Source organism: Muntiacus reevesi, chromosome 6 (assembly GCF_963930625.1).
Source record: "Muntiacus reevesi chromosome 6, mMunRee1.1, whole genome shotgun sequence".
Taxonomy (NCBI): domain Eukaryota; kingdom Metazoa; phylum Chordata; class Mammalia; order Artiodactyla; family Cervidae; genus Muntiacus; species Muntiacus reevesi.
The window spans coordinates 110231474-110246180 of record NC_089254.1 but is presented as its reverse complement, the minus strand read 5'-3'; the positions used below and the strand labels follow the sequence as shown (position 1 = coordinate 110246180).

Below are 14707 nucleotides of genomic sequence, written 5' to 3'. Positions count from 1 at the left end.
ACATACAGATGGCTGAGAGGCACATGAAAAGATGCTCAAGACGGCTAATTCATCAGAGAAATGCAAATCAAAATTGCTATGAGGTACCATCTCACAGTCAGAACGGCCATCATCAAAAAGTTTACAAATAATAAATGCTAGAGAAGGTGTGGAGAAAAGGAAGTAGTCCCACCACTACCCTGTTGGTGGGACGGTAAACTGGGGCAGCCCCTGTGGAAGAGTCTGAAGGTTTCCTAAGAAACTGAAAACGGTTTTAGTTTCCTAAGAAACTAAAAAAAAATATGACCCAACAATCCTACTCCTGGGCATATATCCAGAAAAGGTGCAAACTGTAATTAAAAAAGATACACACACCCCTGTTTTCACAGCACACTATTCACAATAGCCAAGACCTAGAAACAACCTACATGTCCACTGACAGATGAATGGATAGAGAGGATGTGGTGCCTGTATACAACGGAATGCTACTCAGCCACGAAAAAGAATGCAATAATGCCATCTGCAGCAACATGGATGCAACAAGAGATTATTGTACTAAGTGACGTAAATCAGAAAGACCATTTGATATCACTTACATGTGGAATCTAAAATATGACACAAATGAACTTATTTACGAAATAGACTCAGAAAACAAACTTACGGTTCCCAAAGGGGAAAAGGGTGAGGGAGAGAGAAATTAGGACTTTGGGATCAACATATACACACTACCATACATTAAACAGATAAACAAGGACCCACTGTACCGCACAGGGAACTATATTCAATATCCTATGATAAACCATCATGGAGAAGAATATGTGAAAGTGCGGCTTCCCAGGTGACGCTAGTGGAAAGGAACCTGCCTGCTGACGCAGGAGACCTAAGAGACGCTGGTTTGATCCCTGGCTCAGGAAGATCCCCTGGAATAGGAAACGGCAACTCAAACCCGTATTATTGCCTGGGGCCTCTTACGGACAGAGGAGGCTGGCAGGCAGGCTACAGTGCACGGGGTCGTGAAGAGTTGGGCATGACAGGACATACACACACACGTGCATGTATACCATGCATACACTACGCAGCAGAAACTAACACACCGGTGTGAATCAGCTACGCTTTAATTTAAAAAATGCTTTAATGGATCACGTCCTTCACTGAGCCTTTGAACACTCACTGCATGTTTGTGAACTATCAAGTCTGCATCTCAGGGCTGAGCACACATCAGGGGAAAGGAGAAGGTCCTCACTCTGAAGGAGCTTACAGTGGACAGCGTCTCACACATGGGCTGCTGAGTGTGGGAGGCAGGGGTGCGGGCTGGGGAGAATGAGCAGAGGGTCTCCAACCCAGTCGTGGCTGTGGCTGTGGATCCGGGAAGGCTTCCTGAGAAGGTGGCTTTAATGGGGCACCCAAGGTGGGGTGGGGCCTGTGTCCTGGACGCTGGGGACTCAGGTGCAGAGGGGAGAGGCTCTGGGACGGCCGGGCAGTTGCAGAGCCTTCATCAGGGTGGATGCTCCGCCTGGGGGTGGGGAGACCAGCGTCGGGGCAGCAGGGTTATGGGGTCAGGGCTGGGCTTCCCCTACCGGCGATGCAGCTGGGGGCAGGATGGACACTGGAGATGGCACAGCCCCTCTGTTCCAGAAGGTTCTGGAGCAGGGCAGACGCGGGCTGGGAGGCCACGCCAGCGGCTCTCACAGGGCCCAGTGGGCGGTGATGGTGGGGACGCGAAGGACGGGATGCGGTCCAACAGTACCAGGAAAGCAGGAGGCGCAGGACCTGTTGATGGATGGGTCAGGGCAGGGATGAGGAGGACCACAGAGTCTGGGACACCAGGCTTCTGACTTGGGCAGCGGAAGAGACGTGGTCCCTTCATGGAGGGGCAGTTATTGCAGGAGCAGCACAGAAGGTCTGGGTCCAAGTTCTGCGTCTGGGTCAGTTCACGGCAGGCACAGCCCACGTGGGCAAAGACCACAGTCAGACCGGGGCTGGGGAGACGGCAAATTAAAGTATCTCCTGGACTTGGCTTATCAATGTGAGTGACCTACACTCATTAAATCAGGCCCAGCTGAGGACGTGAAAACATAATTCCAGCTGTTACTGGCCATCAGAGCCATTATGGTAAAAACAAACCATTCAGACAAATGATTAGGTTTTCAAATTGAAGAACAAACAGAAAAATTGATTCACAAATTTGCTAATTGTCCTTTACAAGTGGAAAGAGCTGAACTGAAATGGATTTTAGCCATGATATACATAAAATAAATACAGTGTAAAGTACATAAAACTGAGCCTGTTGTTTTTTTTTTTAAACTGACTCGTGGATTAATTATGCTCATTCGCATCTTTGTTCTGTTGTCAGGAGATGCCTGCATCTCCTAGGTGTCAGACGAATGAAATAAAACCTCACAGATTGTGGGAATAACTATATTATAGGGCAGAAAGAAGACAGTAGTATCAAGACAAGGTCTTTAGAAAAGAGAAGTATTGTCACTTATCAGAATTTATAATTGATTTCAATAATCAATAAGGGGTGACATGATGTTATAAAGGAGGAGTGCTGGGAAGTCTGTTTTGAAGACAAGGCGGGGAGAATCAATTATTTGCACATAATTGACGGAGATGCTGCTAGATTGCCTCCAAACATTCTTAGAAGCGTCCTGTTTCACGTGAGCTAACTGTTTTCTTTCTGGTGCCCTGCCTTCTCTGTGTTGCTCACCAACCCAGACGACCAGTGAGGCGCACAGCAGTGAGGTCTGACTGTCCCCTCTGCCGCTGAACGGATGGACAACACCTGCGTCCTGGTGGGACAAGAAGGGGGTGCTTCTGTAGTCTGACGTGCCTGGGGAAAACCGCGGCGTTCCAGCCCTTTGGTCAGGACACTCAGGCCAGCCTGTCCTGCCTGACCTGGTTTTTAATAGTGAAATTCGCGTCTTTGTATTGAGATCTTTCATACCATAACAACCTATTAGGAGTCTCCCAGGTGGCTCCACGGTAAAGAATCTGCCCGCCAATGCAGGAGACGTGGGTTAGATCCCTGGGTCAGGAAGACTCCCTGCAGAAGGAAATAACAACCCACTCCAGTTTTCTTGCCCGGAAAATCCCATGGACAGAGAAGCCTGGAGGCTACAGTCCATGGGGCCACAAAGAGTCGGACATGATTTATCGACTACACACCAACATAGCACAACAACCATTTTAAGAAACAAAATATGACTCAAAAATCCAGAATTCCTTCCAAGTGTTGCTCATGGTCTGAACCACTCAGTTAATGAAGCAATAAACTTGTTAAATCTTAAATTTTTTTAGTTTGTAGCATAAAGTTTTTCTAATTTTCATGAATTTTCGACCATGTGTCCATATATCTGACATTTAGTTTTCCTTTCCCTTCTGGATCCCATTCATTTACCAGGTATTTGGTGACAACCTGACTCTGCTGGGTGGAGCTGTGGGCCGGGGAAGATCAAAGTGAGATGAAAACCACTCTGCCCTTGCACAGCTTATGTTTGGTCTGGGAAATAAAGTTACTCAAAAGTGAAACAGAGGAACCATGAAAGGAGGAGGCTGATTAACTGCTACGGTAAGTGGGGCTGACAATATCACAGCAGTTTAGAGAAAGAAAAAGTCATGGTTATTCCATGGAGACAGGGAGATGGAACCATTACCTTGATATTTTCCAATTGTGAAACATTTTAGGGATTATGATAAAGAGGTGTTCCTTCTACCCAAGTGGGAGAAGTCCACGAAATAGCCTATAAAAGCCCATTATGGACCCTAAAGAGAATTCTTAGCAGCACAAATACTGTAGATCACGCCCAAGGCCACTGAAAAAGAAATCTCCAAATGTCCAGAGCCAGATCTGCACATAATGGGGACTGATGGGTTTGCCCGTGGCTGCAACTGCAACCATACCCTCCAGCCCCACATCCTAATGTCTAAAAAGGTTATTTTAATTTATAACTGCCTTCTTACATTATCTGAGGAATCTATCACTAAATGCATTCTTTCTTAATGCAGAACTCTGATCCTGCTTCTAAATTCTATTTGATAGATTATCCTGAACTTCTCTAACCTAATATTCCCAAGGCTGATGTGGGCACCCTTTGAAATTAGATTTTTCATAAAAAATAATACACTGCTTCCATCACAATTGCATTAGGGAAGCTGTGATGAGGAAGAGAACATGGTTTATCTCCACAGACCTGAGTGCACAACTAGGTCAGGCCGGTTTTCAACCCCAAATCCACCTTCTTCTTAATTGCTTTGGCTTACCAGTAAATTCTGGGAAATCCCTCCTGAGGGTTTGCAGCCGGGCCCAGGAGAAAGAGCACAGGCACAGTGCCCGGAAGCCAGCGGGCCGGGGGCACCGTCGTCCCGAGGGCCAGCGTATCCTCATGTGTGCCCTGCAAAGAGCACCACGCTGGACTTCCCCTTGGCTGGAACGCACGTCTAACGAATGGACTTCCTAAGCCTTGCATTTCACAATCATTCTCTTTTCAATCTTTAATGAATATGTAATGAGGCTTATCCTACAAACTTTTAGAAGTGGGTAAAATGCCCATTGCCTGGCCAGGTTCACTTATCCTTCCCCATATACATGTCCAACAGTGCATTTTTAGTCATAACCTTATTTAATAGACGGTGTATTTCCCCTGCTCCTGTACGGTCTACCTACTGTTTCTGATGGCTGTATAATTGCTCTTCCTGTCAATGGACCAGACCTCACCAAATTGCTCTTCTATTGACATTGATTTTCCAGCCTTTAAAGCTATCATTATAGATAACAGCATCAGGAATGTCTGTCTGTGATGCAGCTTTTGGCTTCTCTATTTAAAAGGCGTTTGTGGCTCAGCTGGTAAAGAATCTGCCTGTGATGCAGGAGACCCTGGTTCAATTCCTGGGTCAGGAAGATCCCCTGGAGAAGGGATAAGCTACCCACACCAGTATTCTTGGGCTTCCCTGGTGGCTCAGCTGGTAAAGAATCCGCCCGCGATGCGGAACACCTGGGTTCGATCCCTGGGTTGGGAAGACCCCCTGGAGAAGGGAAAGGCTACCCACTCCAGTACTCTGGCCTGCAGAATCCTGTGGACTGTATAGTCCATGGGGCCGCAAAGAGTCGGAGAGGAATGAGCGACTTTCACTTTCACTTCCTATGCTAAAGGGCAGGAACGTCTTTATGACTCTTACTACATATTTTCATATTGTTAGGGAATGAATTTTCTCTTATGCGCCCCCCCCCCCATTCAAACAGCATGACAAACGTTACAAAGAAATCTGCATTGAATCATAGTTCACTAATATGAAATGGAGTATTTCCTGCCTTATCAGTAAACAAGGGTGTCAGAAAACCATCAGTGATTTCGGGCCTCCAAATGTAAACTTCTGAGCCGGGAGGGCACCCAAGAGGGAGACTAAAGCCTGGGAATCGCAGGTGTCAGCTGTCACCACTCCCAAAGGTGACTGAGGAACTGAGGATGCAATAAAATCAAGAAGCAGATGAGGGGAAATGAAAGAAATTATTTCACTGAGCCCAGACTCTTGCAACTTCCCACATTTAGAAGAGCGCTACATTCCTTAATTTGAGATATTGGGTTTTCCCTAATTAACAATAATCTTTGATATCCTGACTGTCTCTCCCCTCTTTATTACAGACTTCTATATAACCTGCCCCCCACACCCCCTCCTCGCAGGGGTTCTCTCAAGGCTGCTGGAGACGCAGCCTCCCAGGCCTGAAGTCCTAAGAACACCCACCAAACAAGCAGAACTCTCAACTTTTAGGTTGCATGTATTTTTTTTTTCAGTCAACACTAATTACACTGCTCTCTTCATTTTCTCTAAAATCCTACGGTGACAAAGTTGCCTTTTTTAAAAAAATTTTTAATTGGAGGATAATTGCTTTAAATATTGTGTTGGCTTCTGCCATAGATCAACATGAAGCAGCCCCAGGTATACACATGTCCCCTCCTCCTTGAACCTGGCTCCTACCCCAACCCACCGCTCTAGGCTGCCACAGAGCACGGGTTTGGGCTCCCTGCGTCACACAGCGAATCCCTGCTTCTATCTGTTTTACGCACGGTCGTGTGTATGTTTCCACGATACTTTCTCAGGTTTCCCGCCCTCTCCCTCCCACGCTGTGTCCACAGCCTGTTCTCTACATTCCCTGCAAACAGGTCCATCGGTGCCATCTTGATACAACCACGATGGGGAACAGTAAGAAAGTCCCTGAAAAGCTAGGAATAGAACTGCCGTCTGACCCAGCAGTCCCACTACTGGGATACACCACACACCACGCCTCTGAGTTCTGAAATCCCGTGCGCCCAGGGACCCTGCTGGTCAAAGGGAAAAGCCGTGGAACCACTTCCTAACCATCTCCTTTCGTCGACGGTGACCAATGGGGAGCTCAGCTTACCACGCCATCCATCCGGGTTAACTGCCGGAAACAGCTTATTTACTTGAGTGCAAGTGACTATTAAAGTGACGGAGTCCCTCAGAGCCGTGAAGTGATAACATATTGCGTTAAATCTGAAGGGTACCCTTGGTGGAGCTGGTAAATCACTCACTAAACCGGCTCCATCCATTATTTGAGGACACGTCAGGCGATTTCCATCCCCGTGAATTAATTTCTTGGCTGCTGTCATGGACTTCAGTGCCCATGATGAATGTTTTTACAATGAATACCAAATTAACCCAAGCTGATTAGAGGCTTTTATAAGTTATTAATGGGATGTCACTCCAGCCTGGTCCTCTCTACGTCTACAACGGTTTCATTAAATAATCTCCGCTTGCTGGAAAGATCCATCTTTCTCCCCTCGTGGGACTTGTCAACATCGATAGACGTTCCCTGCTCCCTTGGTTTCTAGAGCTGGGGCAGCAGTGATGCCCTTGGGGGCTGTGACCTGGGGAGGGAGTTGCCCTCTTTCTGCTCAGTTTCTGGGGACAGTTAGGATAGAGAACAGCCGACCAGCTGGGGGCTCTGGTTTACCAAAGGAAGAGGAGGCAGGAAGTCTCACCTGCTTTTTAGTTTTCAAGTGTTTTTTTGTTTTTTGTTTTTTTTAAATTCCCCCGCCGCTGCTTTACTGAGATGTAACTGACACACAAATTGTCTTAAGTTTCAGGTGTTCAATGTGTGGATCTGACACACCTCTCTACTGCAAAACAATCACCACCATAGCGTTATGGACACCTCTATCTCCATCTAGTCACTTAGCCTTTCCCAAGTCAGACAGAAGGACAACGACCGTGTGATCTCACTTACTTGTGGGGCCTGAAAACTCTGAACTTACGGAAACTGAGAGTAGAAAGGTGGCCGCCAGGGGCTGGCGGGTGGGGGGCGGGCGGAGGGTGGGGAGATGACGGTCACAGGGAACAAGCTTCCAGGCAGAGGATGAACACGCTGGGGAACCACCGCCCGGGCTTCCTGTAAGGAACGTATCCTCCCTGTTTCTCCAGGAATCACCCTGGCGGGGCGTCAGGGCAGGGGAACCGTCCCTGGGAACGGTCTTCTCTAAAGACACAGACATCTGAAAACCTAGGTGGAGCCAAAGGCTGAGGGAGGTGATGGTGTGTCTCGTGAGCAGCAGCCCTTCCCCGAGAAGAGTCGGAGAAGTGCTGGGGAGGAGACAGCCTTAGACGCTCACGTGGACCCTTGGTTATAGCCGGCATCTCTCTGGTCTATCAAATGCAGCCTCACTCACCTTCCTACACAGACCAGACCCTCAGCTGATGATATTCTTATTGTTTTTTTTTTCTCATTCTTTACATTTTCTTTAAGCCAAGTAATAATCCTAATAACTACAGCAACGAGAAAGCCATCATTCAAAGCGCACTTCCTTCATACGAGGTTCTATAACACGTACTTTAAGCAGATTAACTTAGCCCACACGGTGACCCCTACAAGATACACATTGCTGTCCCCACTTTACAGATAAGGAAAACTGAGGCTTTGAGAGGTTAAGCATTTTAATGCAGATCGTGGCTTTAAAGTGTCAGAAGCAACATCTGAACGTGACTCTGTGACACCGCTGTTTTTGTTATGACTGGTCCTTGATAACCAGAACAAACTGAAGAAAACTCCTTTCTCCTTCTGAGGCCTAAGATGAGGACCTTCAGGCTCTGAGACGGATGAGGTGGTTGTGATGCTAGATCAGGGCTTCCAGGTTCCAATCGGGGCTGGGTCCTGTGCTCCCTGCCTGCACCGTCCATGGTCTGAGCTCACGGCTGCAGGGTGAGACCCCCCACCACTGGCCCTTCTGTCTGCACCTGGCCGCCACCCCGAGAGCTGAGGGTCCCCCCGAGGCGGCCAAGCTCTCTGCAGGCGCCCACCCCTGCAAGGGGCGCTCCACTCCTTGGTCTGCCCTTCATTCATCTCCATTCATCTCTCTGCCCTTCATTCCAGGCGACCACATGCTTTCCAGGATAATCTCTTCATCGAGCATCTCCTGTTGAACTACTGACATTTTGGTAGCATGAATTTTTGCAATGTTAACGAGCTGTTTTAAAAAAGCTCACTTTCTTTAAACTGAAAACACAAATGACCCAGCGTGAGTGCAAATGCCTTCAGGTCGCATTTTCCTGAACCCTTCACTAACTCTCAGAAATGAGTCAAGATGCTGTCCTGGGGGGAGGAGACGTGAGCCAGCGCCAACGAAGGGGCGAAGTAAGACCCTCACTTTTCCTTCCATTTTTTTTTTTGGTTGTTGACATTTTAGAAAGAAAAATAACCTCAGTTGATAAAGCAGTGTTGTTAAGTAGGTGGGAAAACAGCACTGAGACAAAAGGACTCCTAAGAAGCAGATTTTTTTAAGGCCTAGTTTCCTTAGAAGGGATTTCAGAGTCACAGCTGTTACACCGCTAACAGGCACAGTCGTGACTAAGGTGGAGGGCGGCCCAGGTCTTTGCAACGGGGTCCCCACGAGGTGACTGGGGGAACACGGGTGCATACGTGTCCACAAAGCAAGGCTGCTGGGAGTCAGGGAGGAAAGCCCGATGGACGTGTGGGGATGGAGGGGCTCCACGCTGACAGCAGGTGGTTGAGTTCACCCCAGGAGGAGGCCCGGACTTCAGGGTCTCAGCAGGGCCCATGCTGAGAGCTGAACTGGCCTGACGAGCTCCACACCAGAGAGCGGGGAGAGGCCTGAGGGGCGTTGGGCCCGTTGGGAGGGCTTTGTTCCAGGGCAATCAGTCTATCCAGACTGGAGGGTCCAAGAGGCCGGGCAGTTGCTCATCTCCTGTCGCTCCCGCTGGGGTCAGGACCCAAGTCTGGGTGGAGGGGATGGAAATAGGGTGCTCTGTGATCAGTCGCTCGGTCGTGTCCGACTCTCTGGGACCCCATGGTCTGTAGCCTGGCAGGCGCCGCTGTCCATGGGATTCTCCAGGCAAGAATACTGGCGTGGGTTGCCATACCCTCCTCCAGGGGATCTTCCCGACCCAGAAATCAAACCCATGCCTCCTGCATCTCCTGCATTGCACACAGATTCTTTACCTCTGAGCCACTAGGGAAGCACCAAAACTAGTTAGTAAAAGTGTGAGTTGTTCAGTTGTGTCCGACTCTGCGACCCCATGGACCATAATCTGCCAGGTTCCTTCACGGGATTCTTCAGGCAAAAATACTAGAGTGGGTTGCCATTCCCTTCTCCAGGGGATGTTCCCGACCCAGGGATCAAACCTTGGGTCTCCAGGATTGCAGGCAGATTCTTTAATGTCTGAGCTATCAGGGAAGCCCCGCAGTGGATGAAAACGTGGTGGGGAACATTTATTTCTGAGGGTGACCATGAAACATGAAGCAGCTGGTGATTGCAGAGATGGAGGGTCTCTGCCAGCAGAGGCGGAAGTCATCACGGAGAGAACACGCCTCCCTCGGCACTTCCGGGAGCTGGCAGATGGTCCAGGACACAGGGAGCGTTCAGTGGCGGTTTACAGAGACGGAGAGGAGCGAGGAAGTGAACGTCCAGACCGAGCGTCCACAGAAGCACAGTCCTGCAGTGTTCCTCCGTTCGGGTGGTGGATGGGCCCATCCGAGGGTGGATGACTGGCAGTCCAGGCTGCCCTGCCCTGAGACCCTGTCAGGAGAGCTGACAGCTCAACCATTCATGAAAAAAAGCAACTTTCCACAAGGACTCCTTGACCCCCCGGGTAAGTTATTCTACCTGTGACTTTCCTTGGAAAAGTACCCCAGGGTCTACCCAGCCATGCCATCCGGAGGTCAAGGCACAGCCCCTCGTTGGTAAAGACGCTTCCCTTTGTTCCCTGGTCTCCAGGGAGACGCAGAGCAGGAGCTCACTGTCATGAGGACCACAGCCTCACACCCTGGGAGGTGATGGGTAAGTCAACATCCTCTGCTGAGCGGGGACGCGGAGCCATGAGCATTCCCTTCGTTTCCTGCCGCTGGGGTACCACATCCCCGCTAGCTGCTCCCCAAGGACAGTGCTAGCCCCACCGCCCCCAGGTCCCCTCACCACCCCTCCGCCTGCCCTTCACTGCACCATTCTGAAGACGGACTCAGCACCCCTTTCAGAGTTGTGCACCTGTCCCCATCACGGGAGCAGGCCAGGTAAGGAGGAACCCAGCTCTTGGCCTCTGACCCACAGAGTGGGCCCGCCCAGACCCCGGCCTTGAATCACTGATGTGTCTGCTGCCCTGCAGTCGGTTACAGAAGTTTCCACGTCACTTGGTTCTGAAAGAAAACACTGCTACACAGCAAACCCACCAAGTTCCCTACGCTCTCGAGCTAGCCCACTGTGGGGCCCTCGAGGCCTGGACCCCGAGCGTGCCATGAGCTGTAAGTCCAAAGCAGGCCACTGCGGGGCCCTCGGCATCCCTGTGCTTTTGTTAAATGTTTCTAGCAGAGAGAACATACGAGGAAATGAAAGGATAATTTAATCACATTCTAGATCAGCAGAGACAAAACCTCACATAAACAGACGAACATGCAGCGAGGGGTGGGCAGGACATCACGAAATGATCAAAGAAAACGGAAATTCTTCATTAGGTAGTCAGTCATCTGCTAGAGGATAAATGGAGAAAGATACAGTTTGGAGAGAAATTTTGATATGGTTTATGTTTCAGGGTAAATCACTACATATACTGACTGAAAAAGAGGGAGGAGGGACTTCCCTGGTGGTCCAGTGGTTAAGAATCTGCATTGCAATGCAGGGGACTCAGGTTCAATCCCTAGTCAGGGAACCCAGATCCCACGTGCCACGGAGCAACGAAGCTTGCACGCCACGCATGCTGGGCTTCCGCCACAACTAGAGAATCGTGAGCTGCGAGAAAAGATCCCTCGTGCTGCAACAACGTCTTGACACAGCCAGATAAATAAGGGAATAAATAAATATCTAACAAATTTATTTATTTTTTAATTGAAGGATTATTGCTTTACAGAATATTGTTGTTTTTCTGTCAAACCTAAACAAATGTTTAAAAAGAAGAACAATGGGAGAAGAGGAAGCTGGGAGACAGCTGTTCAATGCTGAGGTCTTTTCTCAGTTAATCCCGCTTAATCCAGCCAAATCCATTTTCCCATCTCGAGGCTTTCGGCAGATAATGCCGAGTTTTGGGAACCGCCCGGTTATCCCTCAGGAAGAACAAAGACCGCAGACCGGCACCGCTTCAGCAGCGACTTTCGGGCAGAACAGACGCCTCCCCGAGGTCAAGGTTCTGTCCTCTCACAGCGCAGGGGCCGGTCCAGCCGTGCTCACCACCCATGATGCGATCTGAAGGTCGAATGAAATTGACCTAAAAGGCGAGAGCCAGTGATCGGAGGCCCCGGGCCTCCCTCTGAGCCCCTCCTGGTGACCCGGGTCACCTTCCTGTGGTTCAGGGGTCCGCAGCCCAGGGGCATTGCGGGGATCTGGCCACTCGGGGAGGAGGTGGTGCCCGGAAAGGCCTTGGTGAACTTTAACTGCAGCTGTGTTCTCTGCTCCCAGAGGACAAGTACTCATTTCACTCTGACTCATTATAATTAGAGTCGATTTCCTCTGGGGAGCAATATTTACTTTAAAAAATAAAACAGCAGTGAGAGATCTGTGAGTGTTTGCAAGGCCTGCTTGTGGGTTTCGAATTGTCTTTGCCAAGAGCACCCACCAGGAGCACCTGGCTCCAGGGGTCGGGCCTTCCCGGATGAGCACAGCCAAGAGGGCATGTGGTCCCCTAAACATTCACCAACTGCTGCCTTCCGGGAAAGGCTGCTGACTCCTGCTCCAACATACAGGATGTTTTCTCAGCGGTGAGAGGTATTGCCTTCTAGACTCAGTACAAGAAAAACAGCAAAGTTAAAAAAGTTTAAAGTCTCAGATTCCAGGAGCACACGAGTACGCCTGGTACTAAGGCCAAGTATCAGCAATCGTACTTGACCGAACCTTCATTTCCCCGAAGCAGAGAGGAAGCTGAACTTCCTTCACTGTCAGTCACATCCTAAATATACACGAAGATGTAGATGCATAGCGCTTCCCTGGCGGCTCAGTGGTAAAGAATCTGCCTGCAATGCAGGAGACCCGGGTTCAAGCCCTGGGTTGGGAAGATCCCCTAGAGGAGGAAATTGCAACTCACTCCACTATTCTTGCTCGGAGAAGCCTGGCGGGCTACAGTCCATGGGGTCGAGAAGAGTCAGACATGATAGAGTGACTACACTTTATTTCCTTTCACACACAGATGCTCGCTATTTGCCTCCATCTAATTATTTTATATTAAGTGGTTGAGAACCACAAGAATATCAGTTGATTACTCACCTGTCCATTCATGCATTGACTTTTGACCTCAACAGTTATTTCCCAAGTGCCAGGCATAGAGCTAGATGCTCAGAATTCACAGATGAAAAGCGCTCGGGGCTTACCCCAAGGACCATTCCGGTGGGGAGAGATGTGTGGGCAGGAACTCGTGTGTGAAAGGAGTTTGTGTAGTCACACTGGGGTGCCTAGAGAGGGGGTCTGGTCCTGTGAGCAGAGGGGCCAGGGGAGCTTTCTCAAAGAAGCTGGCCCTAGTTCTGCTGCTGGTTATTCTTTAGGAGATGAAGGTAATAACTTTGATAATCACCTAATCCAGCCCTGACCACGGTGCAACCTGGCCTGAGTCTTAAGCACTTCAGTCTTCTACAGCTCCCATGGAATTGTGATTTTTTCCCTTGCACAAGCATTAGCGGCTTTGAGCAAAGACGACTCTTCTCTCCTGGCTGTGACTGACTGATGGACGGGTGTCATTCTGCGAGTCAGCTCGTGGCACCCTCCTGCCCTCTTGTCACTGGTTTAGATCCATTAAATGTGCCTTTTGAAACCTCCGCTCACTAAGTGTGCAGCACAGGGAACACTCGGGTGACAGCTAACACAGCCGGTGGCCTACACCCTCCTGCTTCTTCAAATCAATTCAAGGCAATGGAATTAACACACAACTGAGAAAAAATAATTGTACTATTGGGGAAAGGAAGATCATTTTAATTCTTAAGACAGTAGGCAGCCTGTTCAACAGAATCTCACCCCAAGGTTTTTAAAATGATCATTTTCTGTGCTATTTTAGGAAGAGTTTTAAAAAATGCAGCTTTATTAATCGGCTCAAATATGTAGAAGAAAATGGTCAGCCACCATGCCACCTGATCTTCAAGCTGCAAGCGCTTTCGGGAAAGGCTGATGCAACCTTGTTAACGGGATTGATGCATATCACCCGGTTTTAGACAGAAGTAATGCTAGGGATGAACCCGAGTGGTCACCTCACCCAATCTTTCACACAGGAGCTGGGCTAGCCGAGAGCAGCCTGGCATCTAGTTCATGAACTCCCAGGGTTAGAACCCATGTGTTTTAACCACTTGTTCAGACCCCTTTTTGCTACACATTGGGTTTCTCAAAACGTCTTAGTTTTGCCAGTTTAAGTGGGAATCCATGGAGCTTTCTGGCATAAAGCAGAGATGGCCCCACCAGCTCTGGGCATTCTGCAGACGCTGTGCGCTGGGAGCCCAGGTCCACGGCAGCTGCTGATCTACTTTTCTCATGAAACCCTCCCGAGGAAAGAACCAGAGTTCCAGGAGCAGAACTAAAGAGCATCTCATGACTCCACCGTTCTGACCATTCCCATCTGCTGTCCTCTGATGAGGTCCATCTCAGATTCACGGTTAAGTCTACAGTCAACACACGCGGCCCAGTCAGGGACTGCTCTAAGGATAGCAGGTACCAGAGCCAAGGCATATGCTCTTCCAACTTCAACAGAGTTCTCTAGCAAAAGAGACGGCCGGCCATTTACACATGCAGATGTCCTGGGGTACTTTTCCAAAACTAATTCACACAAACACAGACTCTGAGTCTAGGGAGATACAATCAGTCTGTAAAACATAAACTTCATCAACGCGGACACGTGATCACTGAAAGTGATGTGCTTACCAGCTGCTGACCCTTGGGGCCCCATCCCGCATACTGAAGCTTTGCGTTGCTGACTTCCGGTGGATCCAGGCTCTGAGGGTCCCTGAAAGAAAAAAGCAAAGAAAGAGGTGGGAAATAAGAAGTCAAGATGATGTAATATTATCTTCCACCTGTAGCTCACTCATTTTTCTTCCACCAAATCATTTTCAGGAGCTTGTGTTATTCAATTAAAACATCTCATTCAGCCTCCACTAGATTTCTTCTGATATATATACATATATAATTTACATGAAATTGAAATAGGCTGGTCATTGCTTAACTTTCATAGTAAATATTCATCAAGAGAGAACATGCAGAGAGGTGTTTAGACCAATTTCTAAAATATCCCTAATAGTCAA

The 14707-nt window shown here is 48.9% G+C and overlaps 1 protein-coding gene across 1 annotated transcript in view; it reads right to left on the bottom strand.

The window, feature by feature from the left end:
* The window catches only part of DPP6 (dipeptidyl peptidase like 6), a 778594-nt gene that overhangs the window by 146181 nt on the left and 617706 nt on the right, over nucleotides 1–14707 (bottom strand). The window contains exon 7 of the mRNA XM_065939554.1: nucleotides 14331–14412. Coding sequence (XP_065795626.1) covers nucleotides 14331–14412 — 82 coding nt within the window. The remainder of the gene's footprint in view (nucleotides 1–14330; nucleotides 14413–14707) is intronic.